Source organism: Melopsittacus undulatus, chromosome 6, assembly GCF_012275295.1.
Source record: "Melopsittacus undulatus isolate bMelUnd1 chromosome 6, bMelUnd1.mat.Z, whole genome shotgun sequence".
In the NCBI taxonomy this organism is placed as follows: Eukaryota; Metazoa; Chordata; class Aves; order Psittaciformes; family Psittaculidae; genus Melopsittacus; species Melopsittacus undulatus.
In genome coordinates, this window is record NC_047532.1 from 85,364,065 (window position 1) to 85,382,411 (window position 18,347).

Here is an 18,347-nt window from a genome sequence, read left to right on the forward strand (position 1 = left end):
CCTCAAGTCGTCCTAATTGGCTTGTTTCCCCTTGGGAACGATCACACAGCAACTGAATAGGCTGTTCCAGAGGGTAACTTGTGTTTGCACAGTCCCAGAGTGAGATTTCTCATTTTTCTACTTTCTGATTCAAATTATGAGGTTCCATTTTTCATGACCATGTTATTATTCCTGGGACCCCCCAGTTTAGTTGCCAATACTAGCCAAGATTCCGTCTCCATCATACTGACACTCCACTTAAGGTACCTAGCAAGGAGTTTGTTTGCATAATTAGTATGCACCCTGGTGTACTTACACATAAGCATGGATATTTATACATCCCTTTTCTCTTCTTTCCTCCTTCTTTCTTACATATCTGCCTTTAGTGTACAGCTAGAATATAAATTGAATAAAAACCTGCTGAGTTTACTCATGTGATTATTTCCACTTAATTCAACAGGGAAGGAGCCAGTGCAGTGACTCATGTAGGCAGGGGTGCAGACCCTGTGTCTGCCTGGCATTGTCTTTGTTTTGTTAACTCTCTCGTACCACTGCACTGCTCAAACTCAGGATTTCAAGAAGTCCACTACAACGACAGCAGAAGTCACAATCATTTATAAAACCTGGGGTATAAAAAACCCTGCTATGATGACTGCTCACAGACAGACCAGAGCACAACCATTCCAGCTGGAAAAACTGACTACAAACATTCATTTATGATATAAAACTTCAGGTTTTGTTTCCGAAAACACATTTAGTTTGAAGTGCACTGTCATACCCCACGGGATAGGATACCCTTGGGCATAAATAACACAAAACACATGATAAAACATAATGCCTTAAGACAAACTATGTTTGCTTTTTCAGGTAGCTGTGTAGAGAAAGCAGCTAGTTAAGCAAATTATATTTCTATGAACCACATTTGTTTATACAACAAAACAATACAGACTAAATTCACCAGGAGCATAAGCAAGCACCACTCCATTGACTTTAATGAAGCTATGTCTATTTAAACCAGTGGTGAAAATGCCTTAATTCTGAAGACAATAAAATCCTGCCTTCCAAATAGAAGTCACATTTTCTGAGTATGGCTGAACCCATAGAAGTATGAACTTGTCATTGGGGATCCTTCTGCAGATTAGAGAGCACTAGAAATTAATGGGTAAGTGAACAAATACAGTGAAAAGGCTTGTAAGACCAATGTAAAAAATACATTGTTCATTGATTTTGTCAGCTGGAGTTTGTTTTTTACTGGTTAATTTGCAGTAATGCACTTGTAAATGTATGTTCTTTGTAAAAACAATAAAGCCTTAGTGTTAGGAGGCCTCCTTACAGCCCTGCTGCAGGTGCAGTGAGGAATCAGAGACTGATCCTGACATCAGGGATGCATACAAATTCACTTACCTTGTGTTTCCTTTTGGATTTTGTGGGTGGTTTTTCAGGTGCTGGGGTAGGGGACTCCCGAGATGGTCGCCTGTGTTTCACATTTGCCTCTCTTGGTTCACTTTTCACAGATGTGGTCTCAAAAGGCTCTTGTCCAGGTATCCTAGAGAGTAAACTAAGGTCTATTTTCACCCACAGAGATTTGAGTTCTTCATACTCTCTCAGAGGGGACAGAAGTTCGTTTTGTACAATTGGAATAGGAGAAAAGAGCTGCTCCTCCAGGTCATTGCTGGTCTGGTCAATGGATGTGTTGCTGCCATTGCTAGTTAAACTACTTACGCTGAGGATGTTACTGCCAGAGTCCTTCGCTTTGACACCATTGGCAGAGCCAGGGCAAGCAGGCAATACCTTAGCCTGCAAGCTCTCCTCCTGGTCAGTGTTAGAGTCAGAAGTAGATGAATCCGTTTCAATGAATTCCCGGGATTTGGGGACAATTTTGCTGGGGCCTCTGTATTTCTTCTTCTCTGAAGTGAGACCTGTGCTAGTTCGTGGTTCTTTCCTTGGAGCAGTCTTTCCAACTGCTGCTTTAGTTCGAACCTTTGGCTGCTCGGGGGGTTCCTGTGTGTCTTTTTCTTTGGGAGTGTTGCTGGTATTATTTGGTTTGGGCCAGTTATACTCTTCTACACTGGAAGTCCTTTCTACCTTTTTGGGTTGTTTTTTCCCAGTAGTCCTTTGTGAAGTTGGCTCATTATGAGCTGGGGACTTCTGCTTGGAGCTTTTAGCCTCTGGGGTTTTCTGGGCAACCCGTGGTTTGGCTTTCTCTCGGATGGGACTAAGGATCGCCCGGTCTTTGGAATCGGTCGGGGGCAGGCTGCTGTTGAGTTTCCCTTTGTTAGGCCCTTCGGCCTGCTGGTTGCTCTGGGTCTGGGAGCTGGTCTCACTGTGAGGCTCATTTTGATTGTTGATGATGGTCTTGTTGTGGGGGTTCACTTTATTTAGCCATTTATCCAGCTGCCATTTGTTTGTTGAGGGGGGTTCAGGCTGCAGATGGAAGAATGACAAGGAACAAATCTCATACAGAATCAACTCTTTTCCCTTTAAAAGAGAATGTTTTTAGCGTACCCTTTTATTTCAGTCAACTAGTGGTGACTGCTAGTTTTATGGGAGGATTTATGGAGTATTTATGGTTAATTAGGCTTCCTTATCTAGTTTACAATGTGACCCTGGAGAAATTTAATACAACTAAAAAGTTTAGCTGATCCCTGAAGACATACTTTTGTCATGTTGCCTTCCCTTAGTCCCAGCTGAACACTGTGTCAATAAAATCTTCTCTAGCTACTGGCAAAAATCTAAATATTCAAACAATTCAAATGTAGGCCAGAAGGATTCTTCCAAAAGCTAGAATGACTATGTGGGTCATACATATAAAACTGTGAAGGGAGAAAAAAGTCAATAGCATCAAACAGCAGAGAACTCCAACATCTCCTATCAGGGAGCAGGATTTCATGTTCCTCCATGCTCCCCCTCTGAGCACCCACTGGGGAGGAGCTGAGTGTGGCTTTACCTCTGGCGTGGCACTGCGTGACTCCTCGTTGCACTCACTGTCACTGGAGCTGCTCTCACTGTCGGAGTCAGACTCAGAGCTGCTCTCGGACTCACTGGAGCTCCCAGAGCCGCCACTGGAATGGGCCAAGCCGGTTGCGTGTGCTGCTGGCACGGGCACACTGCTGTGGGGAGAAGAGCCTCTCGTGTCAGTATGCTGCTTGTCTTAACGTGTCATCTTGAGGGGAGCTACCCAGTGAACCCAGTTCACACTGACTTTCTGCTGTGTCAACTCCCCCTTCTGCAGTACAGACTCAGTGAAAGCTCCATCGGTCACTGCGTATGCACCAAAGGAGCCCATTAGGTTTATGCTTCATGGGACACACTGATAATGGTGTTAATCACATCACCATCACCATCGCCCTTAAATGAGAAACACTTCAGTGTCAGAAGCCTGAGCTTATTAGCCCAGTGATTGCAAATACTAACAATCACACTTCAATAATTCATTAATGGAACCACAGTCTCTTCATTTTTTGCTGGTTCATTTATAATTTATGATCAAAGGAAGGACATCAGGCAACTAATATTGGATTGAGCATGTTAAAAATTAATTTTAATGAATACTTTTACACTGCAGCATACAAAAACTACATATTCTTGACAAGTCCGCAGGGACTGCACAAGAATTTTTTATTTATAGCTTTTTTTTCTCTCATGTTTATGAGAATGCAGAGAGAAAACGGCATTCATGCTGAAAATAAGCCTCTCTGTGAAATCTATTTTTCTGCATGTTCAACTGTCCTCCAGGATGTATTTATTAGCAATGCACTGGGTGTCATTGTCTTCCTCAGCATTTATTTCTAAATTGAGAGGTTGGATGACCCCAGTTTTAAGCACTACAAATTCTGCCATCCGAGTCTTTATAAACTCACCTTTAATTCCAACTTTTTTCTCAGGGAGATAACCATAAGGTTTTATGTCTCTTCAGCTGATCTATTCAGGGACTTTTTGATGATTGATTTTAAATTTGTGAAGCTGACAAAGCAAAGTGTTTGAAAATTGACACCGCTTGCTAGTACTCCTTTATGGATATTCAATACTTCACCTTAATACATCATATGCTGTGTGTGTCCCATATTGAGCGATTCTGAGATGCCTACAAGTTATAATACAGCTTTGCCTTCATTCTTGCTATCTGCTTTTTTACTTCCCTTCAAGAATGATTCAAGTAAGCCAGGAACATGCCCTCCTTCCCCTTTCAAACTGAGATGCTATGTGCATCAAGATGCCTTCTTAAGAAACCACACTAACCAAGAAACTGGAACTTGGAGAAGTCAGGAAAACTACATGTGACCTGCACTGCTAGAGTTTTTACAAGTATTGCCATTGGCTTCAGTGACAATAATAGATGGTCTTTAATTTTCTTCTTATGCTAAGCTACTTTCTCCCTCCTTGTTGGTAAACCTATCCCTTACTCTGCGGTTGGTAACATAACTGTCTCTTTGAGCACTGCAATGGTCCTGCAGTGCCCATTGACAAAACAGCTTGGTGCTTTAGGGTGCATTAATGAAACAAAATTACTCACTTGGGTAATTCCTACAGATCACTAACTTTGTTGCTCATTAAGTGCATATACTTCCCTTCCTCTCCCCCCCCTTCTTCTAGAGGCTCTCCACTCAACTGACTGAAGTAGAGTTACTGTACAAATTTCAACTGGAAGTAACAGGTAAATCAAAGAGATGCTTTTAAAAACGTTGGCATTTCCAAAACTCTCATGGAGAACCAATCACTGCTGGATTAAAAGGTAAATCCTGAACTTCGCATTTAAAGCCACTATTTTTGGAAACTATTTTCACATTTGTTTTTCTTTCTTTATCCCTCCTTTTCAGTGAAGCTCAAGAAAGTGTAGCAAAAGACCTTTTTTTACAGTGAAAAAGGAAACAAGTAAATGTGTTTGTAAGGGATTTCGCCTTTCATTTCTATATCTCCTGGTTTTGGCCTTATATTTCCTATTTAGAAAACACTTGAAGCAGATGAAACCTGAGTTTTCCTACTTCATTACAACTGTTTCCAAGAGGAAAGAAAAAAAAGAGAAAAAAATAGAAAAAACTTCAAGGGTTCCAAAGCAGAGGAGGCAAACGTGGCAATTCCATTCTAAAATACCAAAGTGAAACATCAGCCTTGAAACAAAAGTTACTTATGGAATTGTCAGAATGATGAAGCTGCAACCTAAAAATTAACTTTTTCCCTAAATCTGTGAGCTTCATCTATTTTCTTCATCTATTTCATTTCAACTAGAAGTGAACAAGACAATATTAATGCTTCACCCTTGCTGGAAACTCCAGTTCCCACTACCCTAGCAGGGAGCTGGCTGTCAAGACACGGGGATGATGAGCCTGGTTCCTGCACTGAGTTGAAGCATCTTTATAGCTGGGGACATAAACCTGCACCAGACTTCTGCAGTGGTTTATACTCAGGCAACCCCCATACAGAAGGATGTGTGTGAGGCTGCTCACACATCTGTGCAGATTGCCTAAGAAAATCCTCTATTGTCAGTGCTGGCAAGTATCTCTCATTAAGATAATTGATTTAAAGTATATCACCCCTTATAACAGATCAAAGAAGGAAAAGACAGAGTCCAGCAGGTAAGGCCAGACCTTTCCAGCCTTTAAACACAACTTGCATCTTTTAGCACTCTGGAAGAGAAATGAGACTGTAGCTGGGATGCACTTCCACAAAACAACTGGAGTTGTACTGCAGCAGACTGCAACTGTCTGCAAAGAACTCAGAGGGCAAGAAAAACCCCATTGAAATAGATGGTAGCTCCAGCCTGGCCTTATTTTCTTTCTTTCTGCACACTAGCTTTAGAAAATTATCATATGCCAAACATTACTGAATAACACAGCTCAGCAAGCTTGCAGGAACCAGACAAGACTCAAAATAATGTTTTTCATACAAAACACAATGAGGTCATATTTGTCTTTCATCTGGGATAATAAAATTATGCCTTGGCTACATGGGGTGGTTTCATGCTGAAGGCATCATTGCTGACCTTCATTTTTAAGGTAGAAACATTCAACTTTTCACAGCTAAAAGTAACTTTGTTTGCATGTTTGCAAAACAATCAGATAAGATCCAAAATGCCTTTCCTAGCATCTCCCCATGCTAAAGAGAGATCTTGCACATAGGTACATGCACAATCAACTAGTAATGCTGTTCAGCAGAACAGAAGAAAATATACAGACCTTTCACATGCAAGTGCATGAAGAAAAATAAATCTTTGCTTCCAGTAAAATGAGTGTAGTGGAGAGATTCCTGGTTGTCTTCTGAGTTTTCTTCCTTACATAAAATATACCTTTTAGCTCAAAACAACAGGTTGGTTTGCACTCTTCCCAAAGACTTCTTCAGCTTTAAAGTTAAAGCACATGTTTTAAAAGATGATGAGATAGATTCTGAAAATGTGCACTCAAGCATCTGTTATACAAATAAATTGGACTTCTTCACACACATATCAACTACATGAAGTGGGGGCTGCCTCTCTAAGAGACTTTCAAAGAAGCTTTGTTGTGTTGCTAAGATCCAGACAAGGAATGCCAGCCCGGACAAGGTCTAAAATGGATTTAAAGCATTTTACCATCAGATACAAGTCCTCAAAGTGACTAAAGGGGGCAGGAGGCACTGGTATTTGAAACTCTTGGATTTTTATTTCCCAGCAGGAGATGAGCACTCATGTCATTCCTCAGTGCCTGGGTGGACAATGTTTTCATTTTATTTGAACTGAAAAAAAGAATTAATAAAAACAATGCTCCCCAATGGAACACAGTATTGTTTGGGTAAATAACACTCAGAAAAAAGCCAGTCCATTATTATAACTTGAGATTGGAGGCCCCTACTGAGACCAGTGACCTGCTGTGCTGGGATCTGTGCAAATACATGATGAGACGGTCCTTGGGCCAAAGAGCTTGCAATCCAAACACACAAAGCAAACATGAGAAGTATTACAATCATCCTCATACTCAGGATGGGCCTCTCATATTCTCTAAGCCCAAGGCCTCTCCGAAGTTAATGGAAACACCAGTTTCCTCCCCATTTTCCAAGTCCTGTACTCAGCAGTTGAGGTGTCCTGCAGGGCAGCCAGACAGGCTCTGCCTTGACCCAGAGCCCTAACCATGTTTGTGCTATCTGCAAGGGAAAATAGCACCTGTGACTTAGTAGCAAGGATCCCCATCACTCAGGCCAGATGAACCAGCATCTGCTTGCCCCTCTCCGGAGCAGCTTCTCCTGTGCCATGGAGATGAGAGGCACTGGAGTGACACCCACCACTGTAGGTGGAGGAGAACCAGACTTCCTTTTGCAAAGGCCATCGTGATGATGCCTCTAGTTGCCTGCAGGTTGGTAAGCTGGTCTCCCCTCTGCTACCAAACAATGGAGCAGACAGAAAGATACCTGCTTGTTCAGAAGTGATTTAGAAAGAAGCTCTTCTGCAGCACTTTCACCTATCTCCTCCCTGCTTTTGCAGCACACAGCACTTCCCCTGTCCCTTGCTGCCTGGTAGCACCACTGTGTACAGCACTGACACAAAGCATAAAGTGAGAAATGTATTGAAGGACAGAACACCACCAATATGACCACTGCCTGCCAGTGGTTTTCCACATTTGTTGACCTAAGGCTTAACTACAGAGCAGTTGAGGCTTGCAGGTGTCTGCTGATGGTTCCTGGTAAGAGACTGCATCAAGCTCATCGCACAACAGCCATCATGTGTTCACTGCCGTTCACTGGTACAGGTGAGCTGCCTGAATTTAAATGTAACCCCACAGCTTGTCTGGTTTTAAACTCATGGGTTATTTTCCCAAAGCCAGTTAAAGCAGACATAGCATCATTAGATATTTGGATTGTTATGCTGCCTAGAGAACTGGAGGCCCAACATGCAGCTTACACTTTCTTGTTGTCATCTAGGCTATTATATTATTTTCAACACATCATTTACTCTTTGTAATAACTTATTTTCAAGATTAAACCTGGTAGTTACAAAGAAGATAATGTGAAATACTAAAACTCATTAACTTCTAATAAGAAAAAGAATAAGCTTTTCACCCTGTAAATACAGGCTAATGTAAAGAAAGTTGTAAATGGGTCCAGGGTAATGTAAAGAAAAGTTGTGCAATTCAGTCTACTGCAGTAAAACTCACCAAGGAACAAAAATTCCTTAGCTATCTCCCTGAACTTTTCACCAATTAGATGTAGTCACATTAATTGCTGTGAAGAGAATTTGGCAAATGGATGGTGCCTTCCAACAATAGCTTTATTCATTCCAACCCTTCCTTTTTAGGGTAATGATGAATTGGCCACTTGTTCCACTACTCTACCCAAAATCAAAATGTAAACTTGGAAAAAGCAGAGAGCTGCTGGACAGTGGGAAATGTTAGATGGTAACTGACCAGTGTGTCAACAGTATATCAATGCTGGCAATGTATTTCCACATGAAGCAGCACTCTACAAAGGTTGCTTTACTGCACAGGCCTATTTCTGGGGAAAATTCAATCAATGAACTCTGGAAACGGGAAGGTCTATGCTGAAAAAGTGACCTTGGACTTGACAGAATGGGTGATCTTCCCATTGAGGCATTAGACTGGGACTTGGATGAATTTTGCTTTGTGTCTTAGAAGAACATACATCTGTGCACCAGTTCAGGCTGAGTAACAGAGAAGCTATGGTGCCTATCCTTAATCTGGCTCATCTATTTAAAATGCAGATTCCTCAGAACAAAGACTCTGATTGCAGAGGGCACTGAAAATTGGGCACCCAGCTCTGAGTAACACTTCTGTGCACTACAGCCACACTACAGGATCTATCGGAGTAGACAGCAATGCTCACTCTTGGCAGATACTGTTGTTCTCCCACTCAATCCACTTTATTCTGAGATAAGAGAGAGGAGCAAACAGGAAAAACTACGAACCTGCGGGGCAGTACTAGAATTTACTGGGCTTGCTGAGTTCTGTGTATAAAGGCTGCTTCATTATTCAAGCAGATAATAATAGAGCAGCACCTAGCAGATTAAAATTTAGTGTCAGAATTGAATACCATAACTGTTCAATAATGAAGTTTTATTTCCCTTCTATTCCTATACCATTATCAGGAAGTAATATTCTCTTATAATTCTTATAATTTGAAAAGGAGCTGCCATTTTTTTTATAACGAATTTTTATATCTATATCTTCAAACTTACATATGACTACCACTAGATTACTTTATAAAGAAAAGGGTTGCTCTGAATGGTTTGTTCACTGACTTTCCATTGGTTGGTATTAAATTATTTATCATCAGGCTGGTAGAATTCAAATCTAAGCTTCCAGAGATTGGGCTGACACAGGAACTGAAAACCTGTATCAAGCCCTCTTAAAATATTTATCATACCCAGGTCAGTGAAATGAAATAAGGTGTGGATATTGTTACTTCAGCTAACATTAGCACACATAGTAAGACATCACTTCTGACGGCTCTCTCATGTCAAAACACATGGAAAGGGAAAACCTCTCTAATATGTCATTCAGGATGTGGCAGATGATCTTCTTGTATCAATCCTGACCACTGTAATGTGAATAGGAGTTCTGATTTATCTTGAGGGGAGGGTAATTTACAAGATATTGTATGTAAAAAGCTACATTCTCATTTTACTGTGTTCAAAAGTAACTGTTTTAATCAAAGACTTATTTATAACAAGGTTGATAGAGTTACTGAAACAGAGTTTTTTCATGTACATATAACCCTTTTATACTTCCAGCTTTAAAGACCGTAAGAAAGGACAGCAAAGACGAAAGAAATAAAAAGAATGACAGAACTAACTCCTATGAGCCACAATCTATGTCAAAGCAGAACTAAAGTGATTGACAGCTTGCATTAGTAATGAATAGAGTGGGGGAAAGCTGCCAGGAATCCATAACAAGGTCAAAGCCTTCCAATAAAGAATTACATTAGCCACAAATCCTAGGTGGAACTGAGTATATACATCTGCTATGTGACTTAAACCACGGTACTGTTTCTACTGTCCTATTCTGATCCTTTCTCAGGCTTTATCCCAGGGCTACAGTAAGTTCTGACTCTATCACATCTGCCATAAACAAAAGGTGCCACGTATCAAACTGCCTTATCAAACCGTTCATAAGAAACAAACAGCACAGGAGGAGTTTGAACAGCACATCCCTAACAGTGCACATAAAAAACCTTCTGAACTATTGGTATGGTAATCACTCTTCTCCCAATTTCACAGCATTCTCATACATGCTTGACATGGAAGAGAAGGGGATTTTGCATATTAAAAGCAATATTGTACCCATGATTTGTGCATGCATCACCCTGCTCACCTCAGAGTTTGGAAACACTTTTGTGAGCATGTTATTATTCAGGAAATGCAATGTATGTACTTTTGATGTACAATATTTTAGTGAATGGCTTCAAGTGTCAGAGTGCATTATTTGTACTATGCACTGATGTGCTACTGTTTGTCTGGCATCTGGAAGAATAAGAATACTATCTCTTACTGTAAGCTCCAAAGGGCCTCATTTGATGTAAATGGAGCCATTTTATTATATCAATATTGCCCCACTGAATCAAGCTAGAGATGGGTATTGATACATGGGAACTTACTCATTTTCCACAAAGAAAATGCAAATATTGCATCTTTCAGTACACTTTGTGAATCTTCTGTGAAAGTTCAGAAGTACATACTCACCCTCTACTGTTCCTAGTTTTAAGTCATAAAATATGTTTTAATAAGTCACTTATTTGTAGTTTGATTTTACTTATTTCAGCAGAAAGTCCATATGTGATAATAATAAAAAAACCCAAAGTGAACCTCTAAGAGCAAAGTGTTTTTTTTTCTCATTCATGTACGGCAGAAACTTGGATACATAATGTTGTAAATGAACTACCCTACTCATTCTAACTCAGTTCTACTTCAGTTCTAACTGAAAACAGAATCCAGCTTACAGAGCCCAGTGGGAAAAGAACTGGGAGCTATGGGACCACAACACCCTGGTGCAGATGGATGCACATGACACCTCCAACTCCTCAACATTTCCAGTCTCATCTGCTATCCGAGGAAAGCTGATTTCACTATCCTGAGCAACCAAGCAGTCAGAAAACATGAGGAAGTAGGGTTTTGTTTTCCTTTCCCCCTGTCCACCTCTGAGCTTGAAACAGTGCCAAAAGGCATATCCTGATTTTCCAGAGCTTTACAGCACAAGCACAGTCATTCACACCTGTGAGTTATGTGGAAGTGTCACAACATCACCTCAGGATATATCCTCTAGAGGAATCCCCTGGGAGCAGGTCAGCAGTATAACCACTTCCAGAGGGAAGAAGATGAACCAGAAACATGAGTCTCTGCAACCCAGAGAAGGGAAAACACCTCCACAGTCTGTCAAGGCCAACCCTGTTTAAAATAGTCCCAAGACTGCTCTGACTGTAAGGGCTGTAGGAGCATGACAAGTAAAACAAGCAATAGAGAAAGGGGCAGAGATAAAAACTGAGTACAATCAGAAAAAAATGGGCAATATTTTACTAAATGATCTTCAGCTGCTCACAAACTCATAGCAATCTCCCTGCAGTATACGCAGTACAAAGCCTGACACAGCAGGATTGGTGCTAGAGGCTTGTAGGCACCTACTTAAATGATTAAGGCACAAATACTCCACCTCTATGGACATGACTACTGCACTTCTGTAAAGAAAGACAGCCCTGTGGTCACAGCACTGGTCTGACACTTCAGAAAACTGTTTCAATTCCTGGGTCTGTCTGGGATTTAATGGGCAAAACCATTAAATTCCTGCACTTCTTCCCTGTTTTCAATACAGATAGTATTGTGAGACTCCAAACATATTCACATTCATCAGATTTAAGTTAGAATAACTGGTGCCACAGAAGTACACAAATGCTAACGAAAACCACAAGCAGACACTTAGTTTGACTGCTACTGCCATAACAGTAAAAAGAAGCCATCGTTATTAATAATGGCCAATTACTCTGAAATAGTTTTTAAGGAAGTATTCCTAAAGACACATGATGAATTTATGGCACACCACCAGAGCCCTTCATGGATATAAAGATGTACTTCAGCACATGACCTGTTTTTTGAACGAGGAGAAACCCATCTAGTAAAATATGAATAAAACTGAATGCTGAAACATAGGTTTTGTCCTTACAATTGATTTTAAAATGGGGTGAAAAACTCCATTTGGAGTGGAAACCTAAACCTTCTCTATATTTTTGTCTAATGTCAGCTTCTTTTAATGCTGTTGATTTTTGCCAGTTACATAATACACTGCTTTGTGGATTAAAAAAAAGAAGGTATTAAACCTATTTAGGATTAAATATTATCTTGAAGGATCTTATGTTAAGAATGGAACTAAATCTTTAAGCAGCATTCACCCTTAATTATGACATTCATAGGTATTAAAGAAAAAAAGGTGCTTCTTTGAGTGATAAATGGACCTGAAGATCTTTCACAACATTCACTATAAATCACAAAAGGCCATTAATAAACACTCAGAAAAAATGACAGTTACAAGTATCTGCTCCCATACTTTGCCTAATACTATTAGTGTCATGTTTAAACCTGACATCTTAAATCTTCGACACGAAAACCCTTTAAGTCAAAAAGCTCAGCTATTTTAAACAGAATTTCCTATGCTTGTTATTTTGAATGACAGCAAAAGGAAACAGAGCATCTTTAATTCCTTAACCCTACCTGGCTGCAAACCTTGTCTTTCAGCCTTTTTCATCCACACCAAAATAAAGGGAAGATCCTATTAGCTTCCACACTTACTTGCTAGGACCTTGTGCGTAAAGAGTTGCCACATCTTCCAGAGGGAGCTAGTGGTGCTTAGCACCTTCAGGATGGAGCTCTGTGGGAGTTTAGTCAAAACACTGCAAGCATGAGGACTGCACTGCCTGTGAGCATGCTGAGGACAAGTTTGGAGCCACCTTTGATTTAAATGGGAGAGATGAACTAGGATCGCCAGAAATAACACTGGGTGCCTTCCTCATGTGTAACTTCAGTACTCCATCCCTGGCTTGCTTAACCTAGGCTGAGAGAAACTGGAATGCCTTGCAGGGGCAGTTGAAATCTGACCTGGAAATGACTGTGGGCAAACGCTGTGTTTCACAAGATGAGATCAGGAAAAGAGACGTGGAGTGACCATAATCCTGAGTATAAGGTGGGTTTTGTCCATAGTGTACTAAGAAAAGTTATATTATGCCTGTTTTTTTCAGTATGGCTAAAATAATACAGAACTTTAGGGTTAGCTGAATTATATCTTCATAAAACCCTTCCAGCTAAGAAGCTTTTATTCTGGTCACTTATGTTCCTGAGTTACAAGAAATGGATTTTTCAACATTACCACCATCCATTTTTCCCCAGACTGATGAAGGGTTATTGTATCAGCAATGATTTGCTGAAGGTCTGCCAACAAGCAAAGGTCAGGAAGATCCAAACCCCTCACGGATACAAAGGTAAATAGGCAAAGTTCAATCTCCCTTGAACTTTTTATTGTTTTCAACTTGATCATCATCCCTTTAGTAAGGTGTAAATGTGTTCTTCACATATCTGCCCAGACAGCCTCAATCTCCTCATGCTCTAGTGTGACACGGTGGTTGCCTGTTACGTGAGATCTGAAGCTCTCTTGCTGGTTAATGACAAAAATCAGTAGCAGGATGTCACTCTACTAGCAGGGAAGTAGAGAAGTATTGGCTTATTTTCTGCTTTAGAGTTAAAAGCCCTCTATCCTCTCTAATTTTGCTTACACTGTTTGGGATACGACAGACAATAAAGCTAAATTAACCAAGGACAGAGCTCAAAAGTCAGCTTGTACAGTGGAAAGGAGCACAAATGGTCAAAGAGGCTGAGCAGGATTGACTGCTTCTGCAGCAGGGTTCCGAGGTGAACATCACTCGTGCTTTCATTCACTGCAAATATGTAGGGAGAGACACACACTCTGTGGCCCAGACCTAAAAGGCTTACCCTGAATTTCAGACCAATTCTAAGCTCTATCCTGTTCAGGATCCTTGTCCAAGTTCTCACTCTTTTGTGCACAGCAAAACCTACAAGGCCAGTCTGCAAGTTCAGATGATGCCTTCAAAAGCTGTTACATCTATTCAACACTATGTTTCCTCCTTTGCTTTTTAAATGAAACAACATCCCTAAATGTTCTTACAAGTAAGCTGTGCAGAGGCTGCTGAGAGAAAACATAGTGTGGCAGCATGTTCCTCCCACCATGCTCAAGTCAGGCTGGATTCCTGCACCAACAGACTGTCAATGGGAGTTTGACATGGGCAGAGTTCTGAAGCTGAAAGCTGTACTTGCTAGTTTGGAAGTGGAGAAGCTGTTATTTTTGAATCTGAATTCATAGAACACCACTTATCATCTAGGTTACAGATGGACTCAGGATCCCACACTTGGCTTCAGAGTTTGGGTAACTCACACTGCATATCTGGGGTTTGGGTTCAAGCCCATCTTGAATATAAATTTAGAATGAAAGAAATACATGCAAATACCAGGCATATTATAAGACACTGCCAGCTGTTTTCTTCCACTTACAAGACTGTTTCTGAGAAAGAAATGTGTTTTCTTTAAGTATATGGTGGAATACAGGAGTGATGACAAGCTGGTATCCCTGAGTTCAGTGTGAACCTGACCTCATTCTCAAGCTTAGGGTGTCTCTTGTTCCTGACACATGCCTTCCTAGGCCTCTCAGGCTACATTCTTTATGAAGTTTGATGAGAAATGGAACAGTGTGCTCACAACCTTTTTTTGGATCTCTCCTTGAAAAATATCTGTGTTCTATCTGTGCTTAAATGACAGTCTGATACTTGCATTCCAAGAAAATCCATGCCAAAAGTCCAGATAATGCTTAACCCAAAGGCTGGTATACACAGAGCTGGCCCTGTGGGTCATGTTCCCAACTGAGTAATGGACTCACTATATTATCCCTGGCAAGTCTCACACGTTGGAATTTTCAAACAAAAGCAAACAAAATCAACTTTCGTTTTGTGACCTGATTATTTTTTAATGCTACAGCTTATTCATTTTGGTTTATTAATTTGTTGGTCCAATGGTTTTTATGTGCTGCGATTCAGAATAGGTCTCTCTCTAGTATCATGTTTTATACAGATATGGGAAATGAAATGTAAGTCTGATACAATTACGGTTGTATGCCATGCAAGACAATGCTGTAAACATGACGACAGCCTGAAAAGCTGCTTAGCAAAATGATCTTAATATACAAGGCAGTGTGAAAATGTAAAAAGAATCTATAATGACAACAAAGATCAGCCATTTGCTCTCTAACCTTATTTACAGAAGCAATCAGAGGTATTCAGGTCGAGTTAATGACCCTGTCTCCAATTAATTCAATTGTCTACAAACAACACTGATGCAGTGGTTGTCTCAGAGCCTGCCACATAGTCTCTGAGGGAATACGGAAGACTCCATTAGAAGTGACAATAATAATGCATTTATTACTGAAACACCATTGTATTATAAATAAATTCCTGATGTTAAATTATGCTCCACGCTTTAACAGAAATTCAATTACTGAAATAATAAAAAAGACAGTATATTTGCCAAGTGCTTGGACTATAATTTGGCTGCTTAGTTACCAGCAGTTGGCTGGTTTGCAATTCCTTGTTCACAGAATATTTCCTTTGAATAAATGCCAGACTTTTTCATCTGAATTTCATGAACAAGTTGCAAAATGAAATTTTGAGCTTTTGAATCCAATTATGAAAGACATAACTAAATCCATTATTGAAAAAATATTCTTGAAAGCCCTTCTTGCTGTTGTTTGGCTCTGTGTAGTAATTGAGGTAAGCACAGGTGCTGTTCATTATGGGCCATTGTGCACCATCTGAATTCTGGGAACTGAGGAATTCAGACAGTTTCAACTCTGTTTGTGTGAATAACAAACAGGCGTGATTCCGAGGTTGTTTGTACAAGCTTTCACATCGCTCTTCTGGGACTCCTAAGACACCTGCTTACCCTTTTGAAGCCAAACCAGTATCATTTACGTTCTGGCTATTCTTCCTACAGAGATTTTTGCAGGAGCAACATATTTCCCCACCCCTCTTCCCTCAAGCTGCTATCAATGGCAGAAGTAGAAGCAAAAGAAAACAAGGGTAAAACAATCATTCAGTGGGAACAAGAACCCTTTTGGCTTGATGAGATTCAGGCACCGCATCTCATACTTAGCATCAATCGCTCTCTCAACCAGTTACCTGTGATAGGCTGTTAGGCATAAAATACAATTAAATTTTACTGCAAGTACCAATCTATCATCTCTCTTTGGGGCTTGGCTATGTATTCATCTTGCTAATGCCTCACCCATTGTCTTCAAATGTTTTACATGGAAGATATTAAGAGATGCAAGCACCTAGCTTGCACTATGTGAGTGCAAATGAAAAACTGCTGACAGTCTTATTGGATCCCAAGGTGCCTGCAGCCATATGGCAGCATGCACAAAGGTCCTGCCTCTTCAAGGGATCACAGACTCTCACCTCTGCATATTTCAAAACATGCTGTTTCAACTACATATTTCTGCTGACAGTGATTATTTACTTTGAACTACTATTTGTTGATGTATTGCTAGTACTTATCAGCAGAGATGTTATCAAAACATCTGGGGATGGAGTGTGTATGTGGAGAACAGCAGCCCAAAGGAAGGAAACACGGAGGGGAAGTTCTTGCAGGCTCAGTATTAAACTGAAAGGCTTCTTTTTAATCCTGACACTGATTGCAATGCAACTAAAACTGCCACAGTTGAAGTACTTCAGGGAACATATCGAGCTGATGGGAGATGCTATCAGGCAACACTTTGCAGAAGTCAGCAGGCACAAGAACTCCTTGAGCAGGTAAAAGATTCTGATATAATCCTACATCTACAATATGGTTTTTTGAAACTTGCAGCATCCAAAGTTAAACCTTTGAAGTAACCCCTGTGAAAAGCCAAGTGCCATTACAACCACAGACCTTAATGCCACCTCAAAGTCAAGTTAAGACTTGGAAAGAGGAAATAATCTCATACAAGAACCAAAAATTAGAGAAAAGCAACTGTTTTCCTGAACTTCAGGAGAAACAGGCCTATGAGAAAGCAAGCTTGGAATTGCAGTGGGCTGCAGGGGTAAGGTTTTCCTGCATCTGAAACTGTATGGCAACACTGGAAAGGATCATATTTACATAGAGGAAGCCTACAGACATCTAAAGGGGGCTGAGCTGGCAGTGACGGACAAACTGGTATCCTATGCACAGCACCTGACTTTGTGATGAACGGCAGCATCCTCCTTCAGCCAGGGAACCAGAAAGAATCTGAACAGAAGTGGATGTTACCTTCCAGATGCGGGACCAATTACCCACATATTGGAAAAGGAGAATGAGAAAGATAAAAGGAGAAGGAAAAGGAGAAGTAAAATCAAAAAAAGAAAATTAAAAAAAAAGGAAAAGGAAAAAGAAAGAGGAAAAAGAAAAAAAGTGAAGAAGTCAAAGGAAGCTGAGAGCACCCATCAGTTCAAAACCACTTCAGGAACTTATGGGGAGGGCAATATTAACACAGCAGAATACACCCGGAATGAAGGTCAGCAGCAAAACATCTGCAAGGATAAGAAACAACAAGAGTGTTGTTGGGGAAGGTGGAGACCAAAATTATGCCCAGGCTTTCAAGCTCCAATTCCAACACGGATCTGAACTCCCAGAGCAACCACAGAGCTACTGAATTTGTGTACAGGTACTGTTTATCACTGGGAGTGTGCCATGGTTTAATACACTGGTGTCAATTACTTGTGGTTTAGGCCTTCTTAATGGTGACCATAAATGAAGTTCATTTATAGTCTGTACCTTGTAAGCAAGCAGTAAACTAAAATCCTGGAAAAAGCTAAGTATCAGCTCTGAGAGAAACACTTCAAGGCTCTGGGACTAGGTACAGCCCTGATTTTTGCTCTATTTTGTTCAACTTGTGTGTGCTTACAGCCCAGAAAGCAACCGTATCCTGGGCTGCATCAAAAGGAGCGTGACCAGCAGATCAAAGGAGGTGATCCTGCCCCTCTGCTCTGCTCTCGTCAGACCTCACCTGGAGCATTGTGTGCAGTTCTGGTGTCCTCAACATAAAAAGGACATGGAACTGTTGGAACAAGTCCAGAGGAGGCCACGAGGATGATCAGGGGCTGGAGCACCTCCTGTATGAAGACAGGCTGAGAAAGTTGGGGCTGTTCAGCCTGGAGAAGAGAAGGCTGCATGGAGACCTCATAGCAGCCTTCCAGTATCTGAAGGGGGCCTACAGGGATGCTGGGGAGGGACTGTTCATTAGGGACTGTAGTGACAGGACAAGGGGTAATGGGTTGAAACTTAAACAGCAGAGGTTTAGATTGGATCTAAGGAAGAAATTTGTTACTGTTAT

The 18,347-nt window shown here is 40.8% G+C and overlaps 1 protein-coding gene across 3 annotated transcripts in view; it reads right to left on the minus strand.

Annotated features, from left to right (window-relative positions):
* The window catches only part of AFF2 (ALF transcription elongation factor 2), a 329,870-nt gene that overhangs the window by 38,751 nt on the left and 272,772 nt on the right, over positions 1 to 18,347 (minus strand). For all 3 annotated transcript variants that reach the window (XM_034064377.1, XM_034064376.1, XM_031047127.2), the window contains exons 10-11: positions 2,927 to 3,089; positions 1,384 to 2,403 (exon numbers count right to left, since the gene is read on the minus strand). In XM_034064377.1, the coding sequence (XP_033920268.1) occupies positions 1,384 to 2,403; positions 2,927 to 3,089 (1,183 nt within the window). The remainder of the gene's footprint in view (positions 1 to 1,383; positions 2,404 to 2,926; positions 3,090 to 18,347) is intronic.